At 43.6% G+C, this 16,191-nt stretch overlaps 1 protein-coding gene across 1 annotated transcript in view; it reads right to left on the bottom strand.

Annotated features, from left to right (window-relative positions):
• The window catches only part of LOC124795295 (sodium-coupled monocarboxylate transporter 1-like), a 114,373-nt gene that overhangs the window by 30,789 nt on the left and 67,393 nt on the right, over positions 1–16,191 (bottom strand). Inside the window, exons 7-8 of the mRNA XM_047259253.1 lie at positions 8,562–8,702; positions 1,260–1,368 (exon numbers count right to left, since the gene is read on the bottom strand). Coding sequence (XP_047115209.1) covers positions 1,260–1,368; positions 8,562–8,702 — 250 coding nt within the window. The remainder of the gene's footprint in view (positions 1–1,259; positions 1,369–8,561; positions 8,703–16,191) is intronic.

Below are 16,191 nucleotides of genomic sequence, written 5' to 3'. Positions count from 1 at the left end.
CACTATGGAACTTAACATCTGATGTCATCAGTCCCCTATACTTAGAACTACTTCAGCCTAACTAACCTAAGGACATCACAATTATCCATGCCCGAGGCAGGATTCGAACCTGCGACTGCAGCAGCAGCGCGGTTCCGGACTGAAGCGCCTAGAACCGCTTGGTTACAGCGGCCGCCGGGGAAGGAGGTGATACACAGGTGGTAGGAAGAGAGAGAGAGAGAGAGAGAGAGAGAGAGAGAGAGAGAGAGAGAGAGAGAGAGAGGAGTGCGGAATGGACAGAAAGGGGGGAGAGGAGGAGATGGACAATTAAAAGAGGGTGAGATAGACATAGGATATAGGAGCTGATGAAGAGGGAGTGCGAGGAGGAAATTACCAGAGAAAGGAAAGGGGAGTTGGACAGAGAGAGAGGAGAGGTGGAGGTAGACAGGTAAAAGAACGAGGAGACGGAGAGGAGGACATGGACACAATGAGTGACTGGAGGAGATGGAGAAAGAGAGGGAGAGGAGGAAATGGTATTAAAAGTGGGAGAGGAAACGAAGTTTGAAGGAAGAAATAGATGGATGCAGGCCGGAGGAGCAGATGTACAGAAAGATAGGGCAGGAGGATATAGACGGAGAGAGGGGCAGGAGGAGATGGACAGAGACGGAATGACGGAGGGACATACAGAGGGGAAAGGAGAAGATGGCAATAAATACATACAATGGCGGGTATTTAGTAAGTCTGTAACGTAAGATGGCAATAAATACATACAATGACGAGTACTCAGTCTATAACGAAACAGTACTATCTGCTACTTTATGAATACTTTTTAATTGTTACTTCTGTTATGATGCCGTAAACCGATCGGAACAGAAGAGCATCAGACTTGTAATCCATTACCAATAGAAGCAAAGGATACATTTCGTTCCGCAAGAAATTAAAGCTAAAATATTTCGTATTTGTAAAGTCGTGTCCGCAGCTCGTGGTCGTGCGGTAGCGTTATCGCTTCCCGCGCCCGGGTTCCCGGATTCGATTTCCAGCGAGGTCAGGGATTTTCTCTGCCTCGTGATGATTGGGTATTGTGTGCTGTCCTCAGGTTAGTTAGGTTTAAGTAGTTCTAAGTTCTAGGCGCCTGATGACCGTAGATGTTAAGTCCCATAGTGCTCAGAGCCATTTGAACCATTTTGCAAAGTCGTGAGATAATGAACTGACGCACGAAGTCAACAATACTCAAATAAAGTATCTGAGATAGAAAATTTCTAAATATGGGGAGCACTTACGTGGGTTTTGACAGGATCACAGTCGCGATAGGTGGCGTAGAGCAGGAACCCAGAAAAGACGCTGATGACCTTCATGAGGATTATGCCAAAAGTGAAGCCAGCCAGGGCCCTGCGAAATGAAGCTTATGTCAGTAATTAAGTAATTTCTATAGGAACAGGTTAAAGACAGTTCTACATTTTTGATTGGTTCCCGAATGTAGACGCGTCCTCTTCTAACTGACTGGTCGTATTTCAGATACACTTTATGTATGCAGCACGCAGCAAATATTGCAGGTATTATTTGCACTGTTATCCGTTCTCTTAGACATAAATGAACTGTTTACGACTGCTAGTAACATTGCACGTACTGTACGGTATCGACACAGGAAAATCGAGTATGGTGGAGGGAACCAACTGACATCGTCTCGATTGCGATGTTTCCTGCACTTCTGTGTGACAAATTCTAGTAAGCAGCTGTTTAGTGCTCCACTAACCACAGTAACCAACTAGTTAGAAGCAAACTAAGGAATGGAACCCGTTGGCACCGTGGTTAACGTTCCCGAATCCCACAACTCGTCTTGGGTAACCATCCTGAAATAAGACGCTGGTGATTTCTCGAATCAAAATATGAGTGGTTCCTGTGGTGTCACCGCCAGACACCACACTTGCTAGGTGGTAGCCTTTTTAAATCGGCCGCGGTCCGTTAGTATACGTCGGACCCGCGTGTCACCACTGTCAGTGATTGCAGACCGAGCGCCACCACACGGCAGGTCTAGAGAGACTTACTAGCACTCGCCCCAGTTGTACAGCCGACTTTGCTAGCAATGCTACACTGACCAATACGCTCTCATTTGCCGAGACGATAGTTAGCATAGTCTTCAGCTACGTCATTTGCTACGACCTAGCAAGGCGCCATAGCATTTGATATTATTTTATATTGTCGTTATAACATGTACCGTCAAGAGAGATGTTCTACAATTGTGGATTAAAGTTAAGTATTACATCAACTACGTACTTTATTTGCTACTAAAAATTCCCTTAACTGTTCCAGACCTCACGCCAGCCTGCGTGAGCTTAAGCGCGTGCCTTTCGGCTTCCTCTCATTGTGACTTGGCTGTCTTGCCAAGTCACAACAGTTCCCATCACCTCTCCGAATCTCCTTAATGCCCTCAACCTACCGAACGGCTGCCCCGATTGGAAAGACTTTCGTGTTGACGGGACGTTAAGCCTTAACTTCCCTCCATTTTAACTGTAGGTTGTATGTAATTTTAAAATAAGATGCCCAGAAATAATATCCCATTCCTTGGCTGATTTTCTAGTTCCTGTGCTCTCGTTCTCTTTCGGGAATAGTAGACAGAATGCATCTCGTACAAAATTGAAGTACCAAACACGGAGAACAAATGTAAGTCACGTTACAAGGAAGGTGAATTAAATCAGTTTCGGAGGTGGCTTCAGAATCTATGACTGCGCTGACAGAAAATTTATAGTTAGAAAGTGCCTTCATAAATTTTAAGCAGTGAAGCCATTATCTTCCAAGAATTTTCCAACTGACATTCAAAGAGTTGTTTGTGTTTCAGTGGGCACCCAAGCTTTCCTGCCGTAAGCAGAACAAATATTTGCTATTCTAACCCCATTTCTCGATTTTCTGTTTAACACTCCTTGTTGTTCCCTCCAGTTTTCTCTTATACCACCGCATCCGTTCCCTATTAACTAATCCTAATAATCTTAGCAACTGCCTCACCGTAGTACCTACTCTTCGTATGTGTTTTCCCTCATATACCTTTACTTCTTCTTTCTGATACCGCTTCATTATACACGATATGGTTCGTTAATGTTTAGCAATGCTCAGATGCAATTTGTAAATCTCCAGTTCTTTTTTTTTTTTTTTTTTCGCTTTGGGTAGTACTCTACACAAGCCCACAATTTCAGCACCTTGTCTATTAATTTTGAACCAGTATTGGAAACTTGTATTCTTTTGATAGTAGCATCTTCGCAAGCCATTTCAGCTACTTTTAAGATGTACGAAATTTAGGCTATTATCGTAATGTCTGGTGAGGTTTCCGTTTTAATATTCGTTTTCTTTGCGCAGAACGAAAAATACACGGACGGCAGAAAGAAATAGCAACACCAAAATGTAATTAATGTAGAATAACGAAATTTCGGAAATACATTTGTCTAGGTAACATATTTAAGTGATTAACATTGCACGATCACAGATTATGTAAACGCGAGATAAGCTTTAAATGCGAACATTTTTAGGTTAGGCTTTACCGTGACTGTTACTGACATTAAATGAAACAACAAGTTTACTGTTACCAGTCACCGTTTTATTTTTCCACGACGCGTTTCGAAGGTTTAAACCTCCATCATCGGGTGGATTTACATTAGTAGTATTACATATGTGTGTATGTTGTGTTACGACATTTGGTTGCAACCAGACAAGCTGGCTACAATCGCTCATCTGGCCTCCTTCTAACTAGGACACATGCCATCACTACTGGAGTCGCAAATGGCGGTGATTTGGGCCCAGTGGAAGCCACGCTATAGTGCGTCTGACTTGGAGCTGTTATTGAAGTATCCGATTTGTAACATTTCGTTGTGTCAATGTGGTACCAACTACGGCACATGCAGTAAAATGCGACAGAGCCATGCACCGAACACGATGTTCTTCCCTCTCGGTGGTGCCACGTAGCCGTCCATAACTCGGTCTTCTTGAGACCATACGTTCCCGTGACCACAGATGTCAACAGTGATATACAGGGTGTTACAAAGGTACGGCCAAACTTTCAAGAAACATTCCTCACACACAAATAAGGAAAAGACGTTACGTGGACATTTGTCCGGAAACGCTTACTTTCCATGTTAGAGCTCCTTTTATTACTTCTCTTCAAATCAAATTAATCATGGCATGGAAACACACAGCAATAGAACGTACCAGCGTGATTTCGAACACTTTGTTACAGGAAATGTTCAAAATGTCCTCCGTTAGCGAGGATACATGCATCCACCCTCCGTCGCATGGAATCCCTGATGCGCTGATGCAGCCCTGGAGAATGGCGTATTGTATTACAGCCGTCCACAATACGAGCACGAAGAGTCTCTACATTTGGTACCGGGGTTGCGTAGACAAGAGCTTTCAAATGCCCCCATAAATGAAAGTCAAGAGGGGTGAGGTCAGGAGAGCGTGGAGGCCACGGAATTGGTCCGCCTCTGCCAATCCATCGGTCACCGAATCTGTTGTTGAGAAGCGTACGAACACTTCGACTGAAATGTGCAGGAGCTCCATCGTGCATGAACCACATGTTGTGTCGTACTTGTAAAGGCACGTGTCGTAGCAGCACTGGTAGAGTATCCCTGAAATCATGATAACGTGCTCCATTGAGCGTAGGTGGAAGAACATGGGGGCCAATCAAGACATCACCAACAATGCCTGCCCAAACGTTCAAAGAAAATCTGTGTTGATGTCGTGACTGCACAATTGCTTGCGGATTATCGTCAGCCCACATGTTGATTGTGAAAATTTACAATTTGATCACGTTGGAATGAAGCCTCATCCGTAAAGAGAACATTTGCTCTGAAATGAGGATTGACACATTGTTGGATGAACCATTCGCAGAAGTGTAGCTGTGGAGGCCAATCAGCTGCTGATAGTGCCTGCACACGCTGTACATGGCACGGAAACAACTGGTTCTCCCGTAGCACTCTCCATACAGTGACGCGGTCTAAGTTATCTTGTACACCAGCAACTTCTCTGACGCTGACATTAGGGTTATCGTCAACTGCACGAAGAATTGCCTCGTCCATTGCAGGTGTCCTCGTCGTTCTAGGTCTTCCCCAGTCGCGAGTCGTAGGCTGGAATGTTCCGTGCTCCCTAAGACACCGATCAGTTGCTTCGAACGTCTTCCTGTCGGGACACCTTCGTTCTGAAAATCTGTCTCGATACAAACGTACCGCGCCACGGCTATTGCCCCGTGCTAATCCATACATCGAATGGGCATCTGCCACCTCCGCATTTGTAAACATTACACTGACTGCAAAACCACGTTCGTGATGAACACTAACCTGTTGATGCTACGTACTGATGTGCCTGATACTAGTACTGTAGAGCAATGAGTCGCATGTCAACACAAGCACCGAAGTCAACATTACCTTCCTTCAATTGGGCCAACTGGCGGTGAATCGAGTAAGTACAGTACATACTGACGAAACTAAAATGAGCTCTAACATGGAAATTAAGCGTTTCCGGACACATGTCCACATAACATCTTTTCTTTATTTGTGTGTGAGGAATGTTTCCTGCAAGTTTGGCCGTACCTTTTTGTAACACCCTGTATAATGGCTACATTTCTGCCAAGCTTTTCTGGAGTATCACAGAATTAATATCCAGCTTCTCGTAGCCCTATGACACGACCTCGTTCAAACTCTGTGAGGTGTTGATAGTGGCGTCTTTGTCGCCATAAAGGCATTATTGACTACCATCAACCCACTACGTCCAGTCAGAAAGGTAACCAATCGTCACGACTGTTACAAGGTGTATTTAAAGTAAACGTGATTCGCATCCCGAAAGCGGAGCTACTAATCCGGTCTCATACGACTGGCGCTTAATCCGGATAGCCGTCAGCTTTCAGGTCTAGAAACACGCCTATCAACTTCTGTTTATTTAGCACAACTCCTTCATGCTATTGCGATTTTTTTTCCGTTAGTGGATATGCAACTCAACTTGAATTTAACTGTCCTGGCAAAATCTTTCTTATACCCCTGGTATATGTCCTGGTAATGTCCGTTGAAAGTTTTGAGAATTGTTTATGCTCCACTGTAGTTTTCTTACGATTCTCGAAAATATTTTTCAATCGATTCGTCAGCTATTCCACATCCAAGAAATAAATTACAACATTTTTTTTACATCATATTAAGATTAATTATGATCACTAACGTTTGCTGATCTCTGAAAAAGGTACTCATCTTGTAAGTAGGCTGTATAGGCTTTTTTATTTGTAATGCCACGTAGCGCTCTGTATGAAAATCACTGGCTGTGCTGTGTGCAGTCTGTGGCTGGTTTGCATTGTTGTTGGCTATTGTAGTGATGGACAGCTGGATGTTAACAGCGCGTAGCGTTGCGCAGTTGGAGGTGAGCCGCCAGCAGTGGTGGATGTGGGGAGAGAGATGGCGGAGTTTTGAGAGCCGATGATGTGGACGTGTGTCCATCAGAGACAGTAAATTCGTAAGACTGGATGTCATGAACTGATATATGTATTATGACTCTTAAACACTGTTAAGGTAAACCTTTCATTTGCTAACTATGCCTGTCAGTAGTTAGTGCCTTCAGTAGTTACAATCTTTTAGCTGGCAGTACTGGCGCTCGCTGTATTGCGGTAGTTCGAGTAACGAAGATTTTTGTTAGGTAAGTGATTGATGAAAGGTATAGATTATTGTTAGTCAGGGCCATTCTTTTGTAGGGATTTTTGAAATTCAGATTGCGTTGCGCTGAAAATATTGTGTCAGTTTAGTGTTCTGGGCGCGGACGGCGGAGGGAGCGCGCCGCGGGCGGAGGGTATTTAAATCGGCCGCCGCCGCGACCGAACCCAGTTCCCTCTGAGCAGCCATAGCGTACGGATCTCCGTGCCGGCACGTTCACAGGAGCTCAGTCCGTCAGTTCACCTGATGATGGCGACATGTATGATCGCCAAAATATTGTGCCCGTTGGACACTATAGACCGGCAGCATACCCGTGGATATTTTGATTATAAACTGTATTGTTCTATGAAAGTCACAAATTTGCCATATATCCCGCTCTTCATTTAAACGTACCTTTATTTCCTTTTATGGAACAGTTTAATGTTTCCATACCACCTGTGAACTCTTTCATCTAGAGTTTACTGTGACTCTTTATGCACATTTTTGTTAGTGTCCTCTATGTTACTCTAAGATGCATCTAGTTTTCAGTAATTAAGTTTACTTTTAAGCTGTTACTTTCTCGTTTTAATTCCATTTTCAACTGGCCACTCTGCTTTTGAAACTTTTATCATCTGGCTGATATTTCACAGTGCAACCGCCCATCCATGCATACGAATACATGTAAATTTTTATTTCTCGTTGTTTACAGTTATTTTGCTTGAGTTAAATTGTACAACAATAAATTTACTTAAATTAATTCTCATAACGAATTCAAGATACCTTTATTTAAGCTTTTGTATTATGTTCCCCACAATTTCTGGTAAATGTCTGGGCCGTTATGTCCACCATAGTAAAAACCTCTCATGAGCTCGTTATCTCTTAGTTAAGCATTGCCCCATTTGATAGTATGGGGTCTCTTCTTTACTAAATTGTTTCCCGTCTACCCTTCATCAATACCAACTTATTATCAAGTACAGTCTTAGAACTAGGTCACTATGTCTTTTATCTGTTTCCTCAATCTAAGAAAGCCGCGCAGTTTGAGACGTCACGACACGGACGAGCGCCGCCTCCGCCTGAGGTTCGAGGCGTCCCTCCAGCATGGGTGTGTGTGTGTTGTTCGTAGCTTAAGTTCGTTTAAGTAGTGTGTAAGTCTAGGGACGATGACGTAAGCAGTTTGATCACTTAGGAATTAACACACATTTTAACATTTTTGAATCTAAGAAATAATTTTTGATATTTTTCTTATTTATCCCAAGTGATCATGCTTTGTGGTTGAAACTTATCATGGAATTCTCAGAACCTTCCTCCTATAGGATTCACTAACATAAAACTACCGTTTTGGAAAAATCCATATCCCTTACTGTAGTGTTCCAGTTTCATATATATAACTTTCACACATTTTCATATGTTCCCATAAAGTTAGGGAAGTTATCATCAAGAGTATTCCGCATTGTCGTTCTAGGCTAGACAGTACTGAAGGTAGTTTGATGTTGCTCTCCTCCAACTTGTTATCAAATATCAAGTCTTTAATTATTTCTTTTTCAGTACAGTGTCAAGTGTCTATTGTTAGGACAGAACGAAACCTGTTGCTGGCACACATCCTGCTCCTATAGAATAACTCAACGGGATGGGCAGACTGATCAACCCAATACGACGGACGAATCTTCAACAACAATGTCAAGTGCCTCTATGAGACATGCCGAGGGATTTGGGAGTTAATCCAGGACACTGGTGCGAAGTTCGGCGATCAGAAACTTCACGCTGCTGCCTTCCCTTCCTTCTCAGCCAGATACTAGTGGTAAAAATTCTTTGCACAATCGGCAATCAGGACATGAAAAAGCAACCTCCGTATCTAGTGGCAATGTACAGGAGGGTGTTAGTGGTCTTGGCTGGGTATGTGAGTTCCTCTCAACCTCTGGCAAAACTCACTTTCGACAAGCTGCCAGATCCGGCAGCGACATGAACTTCTGCACCATGCCCTGGTGGACGGCGCAGCCTCCCACGAATGATGCCGTCGCGCCGATCACCACTGCCCAGAAGGAGCTGCGAACGAAGGGGTCCGGGGTCATCCTGCGGACAAAAGGGGCGAAAAGGCATTTAGCATCCAGCCACGTCCTGGTAATTGCAAAATATACGGGAAAAATATTCAAAGTGCAGTGACTAATTATTATGTCCATAAAGGCTACAACTAGTGAATAAGGAAAGATAATCACTTAGGTGATACATCGCTAAGAGTAAAAGTGGATCAAACAGTTAAGTTTAAGTGAGAAAAACTTCGCCGTTAGTTATTATGAAATACATTCGGTAATTGAAATTGGCTCTGAGCACTATGGGACTCAACTGCTGAGGTCATTAGTCCCCTAGAACTTAGAACTAGTTAAACCTAACTAACCTAAGGACATCACAAACATCCATGCCCGAGGCAGGATTCGAACCTGCGACCGTAGCGGTCCTGCGGTTCCAGACTGCAGCGCCTTCAACCGCACGGCCACTTCGGCCGACTAATTGAAATTAAGTGTAGAAAAGCAATACCAAGAATGCTGATCTACGTTGTCGAAGTTTTCTTTACGATGGGAGGCATAAAAGCACTGCCCCATTTCACTTCTCCAATAAACACAGAAAATAAGTGATACAGATGTTACTGACAAACTCGTTGAGAAACAGATAAAATCACAGAAATTAAATATGCATCCTCTGACCCATGTTATCCCTATTGCATTCTATACAGAACATGACGCTGCGTTAGGTTCCATTTTAACGATATCATGCCGCAGATCACTTACAAAAATAACAACCCAGTGACAAGAAGAAAGCATTCATCACATGCGTCCTTTAGCGGAGTACAGAAGTAATCCACAAAACTGCCGTCGAATCAGCTCAATGAATTCCGAAAACCCATCTAGCGCTTTCCTCATACGCTACTAGCCATTAAAATTACTACACCAAGAAGAAATGTAGATGATAAACGGGTATTCATTGGACAAATGTATTATACTAGAACTGACATGTGATTACATTTTCATGCAGTGTGGGTGCATAGATCATGAGAAATTAGTACCCAGAACAACCACCTCTGGCCGTAATAGCGCATGCGCATTGAGTCAAACAGAGCTTGCGTGGCGTATATAGGTACAGCTGCCCATGAAGGGTACAACCTCAGGTCGTAACACATCTGAAATGTAACGTCTACTCTTCAAAGTGCCATCAATGCGAACAAGAGGTGACCGAGACATGTAACCAATGGCACCCCATACCATCGCGACGCGTGATGAGCTAGTATGGCGATGACGAATACACGCTTCCAGTGTGCGTTCACCGTGATGTCGCCAAACACGAATGCGACCATCATGATGCTGTAAACAGAACCTGGATTCATCCGAAAAAATGACGTTTTGCCATTCGTGCACCCAGGTTCGTCGGTTGAGTGCACCATCGCAGGCGCTCCTGTCTGTGATGCAGCGCCAATAGTAACCGCAGCCATGGTCTCCGAACTGATAGTCCATGCTGCTGCAAACGTCGTCGAACTGTTCGTGAAGATGGTTGTTGTCTTGCAAACGTCCCCATCTGTTGACTCAGTGATCGAGACGTGGCTGCACGATACGACACAGCCATGCGGATAAAATGCCTGTCATCTCGACTACTAGTGATACGAGGCCGTTGGGATCCAGCACGGCGTTCCGTATTACCCTCCTGAACCCACCGATTCCATATTCTGCAACACAGTCATTGGATCTCGACCAACGGGAGCAGTAATGTCGCGATACGATAAACCGCAATCGCGATAGGCTGCAATCCGCCCTTTATCAAAGTCGGAAACGTGATGGTACGCATTTCTCCTCCTTACACGAGGCATCACAACAGCGTTTCACCAGGCAACGCCGGTCAACTGCTGTTTGTGTATGGGAAATCGGTTGGAAACTTCCCTCATGTCTGCACGTTGTAGGGTCGCCACCGCGCCAACCTAATGTGAATGCTCTGTAAAGCTAATCATTTGCATATCACAGCATCTTCTTCCTGTCGGTTAAATTTCGCGTGTGTAGCACGTCATCTTCGTCGTGTAGTAATTTTAATGACCAGTAGTGTATTTTTGAGCAAGGATTTTTTCTAGTTCTTCTGGATGGTAGCACTTGCAATCTGCAACCTCAGTCATATGACGGATATACGCTGAAGAGCCAAAGAAACTGGTACACCTGCCTAATATTGTGAAGGGCCCCAGCCAGCCCGCACAAGTGCCGTAACACGACGTGGCATGGAGTCAACTAATGTCTGAATTAGTGCTGGAAAGAACTGAAACAATGAATCCTGTAGGGCTGTCCATAAATCCGTAAGAGTACGAGGGGGTGGAGATCCCCTCTGAATAGCATGTAGCAGGGCATCAAAGATATGCTCAATAATGTTCATGTCTGGGAAGTGTTTAAACTCAGAATAGTGTTAACGGAGCCACTCTGTAGCAAGCCTGGAGGTGTGGGATGTCGCATTGTCCTGCTGGAATTGCCCAAGTCCGTCGGAATGCACGATGGACATGAATGAATGGATGCAACCGATCAGACAGGATGCTTACGTACGTGTCACCTGTCAGAGTCGTATCTAGACATATCAGGTGTCCCATATAACTGCACACGCCCCACACCATTATAGAGCCTCCACCAACGAATATTTCCCTGCTGGCATGCAGGATCCATGGATTCGTGAGGTTGTCTCCATTCCTGTATGCGTCCATCCGCTCGATACGATCTGAAACGAGATTCGCCCAACCAGGCAACAAGTTCACAGTACTCAGCAGTCCAATGTCAGTGTCGACGGGCCCACGCGAGGCGTAAAGCTTTGTGTCGTAAAGTCATCAAGAACACACGCGTAGACCTAAACATCTCATTCAAACTCACTTATATCTTGATAACCTGTCATTGTAGCAGCAGTAACTGTTCTAACAACTGCGCCAGGCACTTGTCTTATGTAGGCGCCGCCGACTACAGCGTCTAATTCTGTACTTGAATATGCATGCCTATACTAATTTCTTTGCCGCTTCTGTGTATTCTAGTCTGGTTACAGTCATTATTCTCCCTCTTGAACCACGGAAGCAACTTTTTAATATCTTAATAGATGTCATGGCATCCTAGCCGTTCTTCTAATCAATGCTTTCCATGTACTTCTTTCATCGACGATTCTGCAGAGTACTTCCTCATTCCTGACCTTATCAGTCCACATAAAATTCAACATTCTTCTCTAGCCCCACATCGGAAAGGCTTCGATTCTCTTCTGTTCTCGTTTTCTCGCAGTCCATGTCTCAATACTACACAATGATGTGCCCCAAAAGCACATTCTCAGACATTAAGACATGCGTTTGATACTGGATAACTTCTCTTGGCCAGGAATGCTCTTTTTGCAGGGCTAGTGAGCTTTTTATGTCCTACTTGCCCCGTCCGTCATGAAATATTTTGCAGCCTAGGTAGCAGAACTCGCCTACTTTTTTATCCCTAATCCTGATATTAAGTTCCTCGCTGTTCTCGTTGCTGCTACTTCTCATTACTTCTATCTTTCTTCGATTCACTCTCAGTTCATATTCTGCGCTAACTACACTGTTCATTCTATCCAATACCTACTGTAATTCTTCCTCAGCATTCTTCCTGAGCATTGTCATCAGCAAATCTTACCACTGATATCTTTCACCTTGAATTTTGATCCCCCTCTTGAACGTGTCTTCAATTTTCGTCATTGCTTCTTCGATGTACGGATTGTACAGTAGGTGCGATGGGCTACATCCCTGACTCACACTCCTTTTAGTTCATGCAATTTGCTTTTGGTCTTATTTCAAAATGGCTCTGAGAACTATGCGACTTAACTTCTGAGATCATCAGTCGTTTGGTCTTATTTCTTCTTGGTTCTAGTGCATATTATATATTAACCGCCTTATCCTATAGCTAACCCCAACTTATCAGGACTTCGAAGAACTTGCACAATTTGACACTATAGAAGTCCTGATTTTTATTTAGGTTTGCTTCCATTGTCACCCGCGCCGTCAGAACTGCTTCTCTGGTGACTTTACCTTTCGTAAAGCCAAATTGATCGTCGTCTAGCAAATCCACAGTTTCCTTTTCCATTCTTCTGTATATGATTCTTGTCAGCAATTTGGATGCATGAGTTGTTAAGTTGATTGTGCGATAATTCTTACATTTGTCGGAACTTGGATGGATACAGTATTTCTTGAATTTAGAAAAGTAGTTGACTCAGTAGCACGCTAACGGCCATAACATTCAAACGGTGAACAGCTGACTTGAAGCGACGACTATCTACGTTTATATGCATCATTTCAGAACAAAAGCAGTCTTGGTTAATATCAGTGGCGCGTTTCACCCTTTTGGGGCATCATCCGATGTGTAAAAGTAGTTTGATGTGCAACCCATCTGTCTTAAAGTCATACAAAATTGAAAATGGACACCACAGCACTTACACTATGTGATCAGAAGTATCCGGACACCCCCAAAAACATACGTTTTTCATATTAGGTGCATTGTGCTACCACCTACTGCCAGGTACTCCATATCAGCGACCTCAGTAGTCATTAGACATCATGAGAGAGCAGAAAGGGGCTCTCTGCGAAACTCACGGTCTTCAAAGGCGGTCAGGCGATTGGGTGTCACTTGTGTCACACGTCTGTACGCGAGATTTCCACAGTCCTAAACATCCCTAGGTCTAATTTTTCCGATGTGATAGTGAAGTGGAAACGTGAAGGGACACGTACAGCACAAAAGCTACCGGCCGACCTCGTCTGTTGATTCACAGAGACCGCCGACTGTTGATGATGGTCGTTATGTGTAATAGACAGAAATCTATCCAAACTATCACACAGTAATTCCAAACTGCATCAGGATCCATTGCAAGTACTTTGACAGTTGGGCGGGAGGATTTCATGGTCGAGTGGGTGCTCATAAACCAAACATCACAGCACGGGCCTACATTGATGTTTTAAGCATCGTATTGCTTCCCACTGTTGAAGAGCAATTCAGGAATGGCGACTGCATCTTTCAACACGATCGAGCACCTGTTCATAATGCACGGTCTGTGGCGGAGTTGTTACATGAAAACAGCATCCCTGTAATGCCCTGGCCTGCACAGAACCTGACCTGAATCCTGTGGAATACTTTTGGGATGTTTTGGAACGTCGTCGTCTTCGTCTCAGGACTCACCGACCGACGTTGATACCTTTCCTCAGTGCAGCACTCCGCAAAGAATGGGCTGCCATTTGCCAAACAATATTCCAACACCTGATTAAACGTATGCCTGTGAGAGTGGAAGCTGTCATCGAGGCTAATGGAGGGCCAACACGATACTGAATCCCAGCATTACCGATGGAGGGCACCACGAACTTGTAAGTCGTTTTCAGCCAGGTGTCCGGATACATTTGATTACATAGCGTACATCTACATCATGCTCCGCAAGCCACCTAACGGTGTGGGGCTTCTGGTTCCATTAACTGATCCCTCCTACCCTGTTTCACTTGCGAATGGCTCATGGGAAGAATGACTGTCTGTAAGTTCTGTATTATCTCTAATTTCTCGAATTCTCTTGCTGTGGTTACTTCACGATATGTATTTTGGAGGAGGTAATGTGTGTTCCGGCTCTTTCCGGAAAGTTTTCTTTCGGATATTCACTAGTAAACTTCTTAGTGATGCACAACACCTCTCTCGTAGCGTCTGCCACTGAAGTTTGTCGAATGTCCCTGTAACTTTCTCGCACTGACAAAACGATCCCATGACGTACCTGGCAAGGATAGCATATTGTTGAACAACATTCAAGAATCGGTCGAACTATCATCTTATAAGCCACTTTCATCGTGGATGAGTTTCATTTTCTTAAGGTTCTCCCTATGAATCTCAGTCTGGCGTCTGCTTTTCCTACTTTGTACCAACTTTAATTCCATAGGGATCTGTTGTGGAGGTTCGACCGTAGAGTATAATGTAGCAGCGGCACATAGCAGTCAGTCGCAATCCCATTGGTTTTTATTTAGCATATCTCGATTTCGGATATGAATAGCCATCTTGTTTTATGTGGTCGTCCCACTGCTAGTCGATTTTTGTATGTACAATATGTCTCAGTGAATGGAACACTATGATACATTTTTAAATAAGTCTTTAGGAGAGGAAATGAATTACCGAATTAAAAATACAGGGTGCCATTTAAAAAAGTCATACTGCTGATTATGACTTAGTAAAAAACAAAGCTACAACGAAGGCAATCATGCTGATTGATGTCCCCCAGACGGTTAAAGAACATTTGCTTGAAACATTTTGTAATATGCATCTGGATAAACAATTATTTCGGGTTGTCAAGATTAGTGGGACACCCTGTACATCAATTTCTTCCATTTTCTACAAACCTCTCGCCCACTATTAGCAAGAGCCTTCTTGCAACGGTAGGACGAATATTCTGTCTAAAATCCGAATTGCTCTTAGACCAAACTCTCCTTCATTAGCGTTTACAGTGTTTCCTTAATGGCTGATGGTTAATTTATTGCTAATTCTTAACAAAGTCTTATCTTAGAAGGTTGTCTCTATAGACATAATGATGTCAACCGTCCTAGGGTGGTAAACCCTCATCAAATCCTTGTTCTCCAGTTTGCGGGTTGGATCGGTGGTCCATAAAAACTTTCTGAGGCTCGAAAATGTAAAGGGAAGCCTCGCAAACTGGAAAAACATTAGGACGATATACAGTTGTTTTCATAAATCATTTCTATTGATCAAGCCATTCTATGACGATGTGAATACGATCTTGAGTTCATGATACGTTTAAGTCAGAAATATGACAACTGGGGACTGATGAAATGAAATGAAATGTCGTGTGACGAGGGCCTCCCGTCGGGTAGACCGTTCGCCTGGTGCAAGTCTTTCGGTTTGACGCCACTTCGGCGACTTGCGCGTCGATGGGGATGAAATGATGATGATTAGGACAACACAACACCCAGTCCCTGAGTGGAGAAAATCTCCGACCCAGCCGGGAATCGAACCCGGGCTCTTTGGATTGACAGTCTGTCACGCTGACCACTCAGCTACAAAAACGGCATAACTGGTAATTATAGGTTAAGAACTTTAAAGTTTGTCCGAAAAAGAATATGAAAATTAATATTTATATCTAAAAAAGTAAATAAAAACACATTAACTCTAGAATATTAAGTTCTTTTTCGGAAGAGACTGGATACATTAGGACACTAGTTTTGAAGTTCACGTCAATGACGGTTCGGTAATGGTAGAAAATTAAATATGTAGTGGCTTAGATTGACAAAAGTGGATTGGGTAATATGGAAGTATATTATAGAATACAACAAAGCAGAAAAGTAATAGGGTGCGTTAATTCTTTCTTATAAGACAAGAATATTTTAACACCTAATGGAAAATAGCGGATAGGCTAGTGGTTGAATCGGTCCTAAGATGTGGATGAGAACTATGGATGTTAAATGCTGAAGTCCAAAAAAGGCTGACAGCTGCAGAAACCCATCGTTTACGAAGGAGCGCCTGACTATGAAGAATGGAGGAAAAAGCTAACGATGAAGTAAGAACTAGAGTGA

Source organism: Schistocerca piceifrons, chromosome 4 (genome assembly GCF_021461385.2).
Source record: "Schistocerca piceifrons isolate TAMUIC-IGC-003096 chromosome 4, iqSchPice1.1, whole genome shotgun sequence".
NCBI lineage: Eukaryota > Metazoa > Arthropoda > Insecta > Orthoptera > Acrididae > Schistocerca > Schistocerca piceifrons.
The sequence above is the reverse complement of the archived record's forward strand: the minus strand, read 5'-3'. Positions and strand labels throughout refer to the sequence as shown.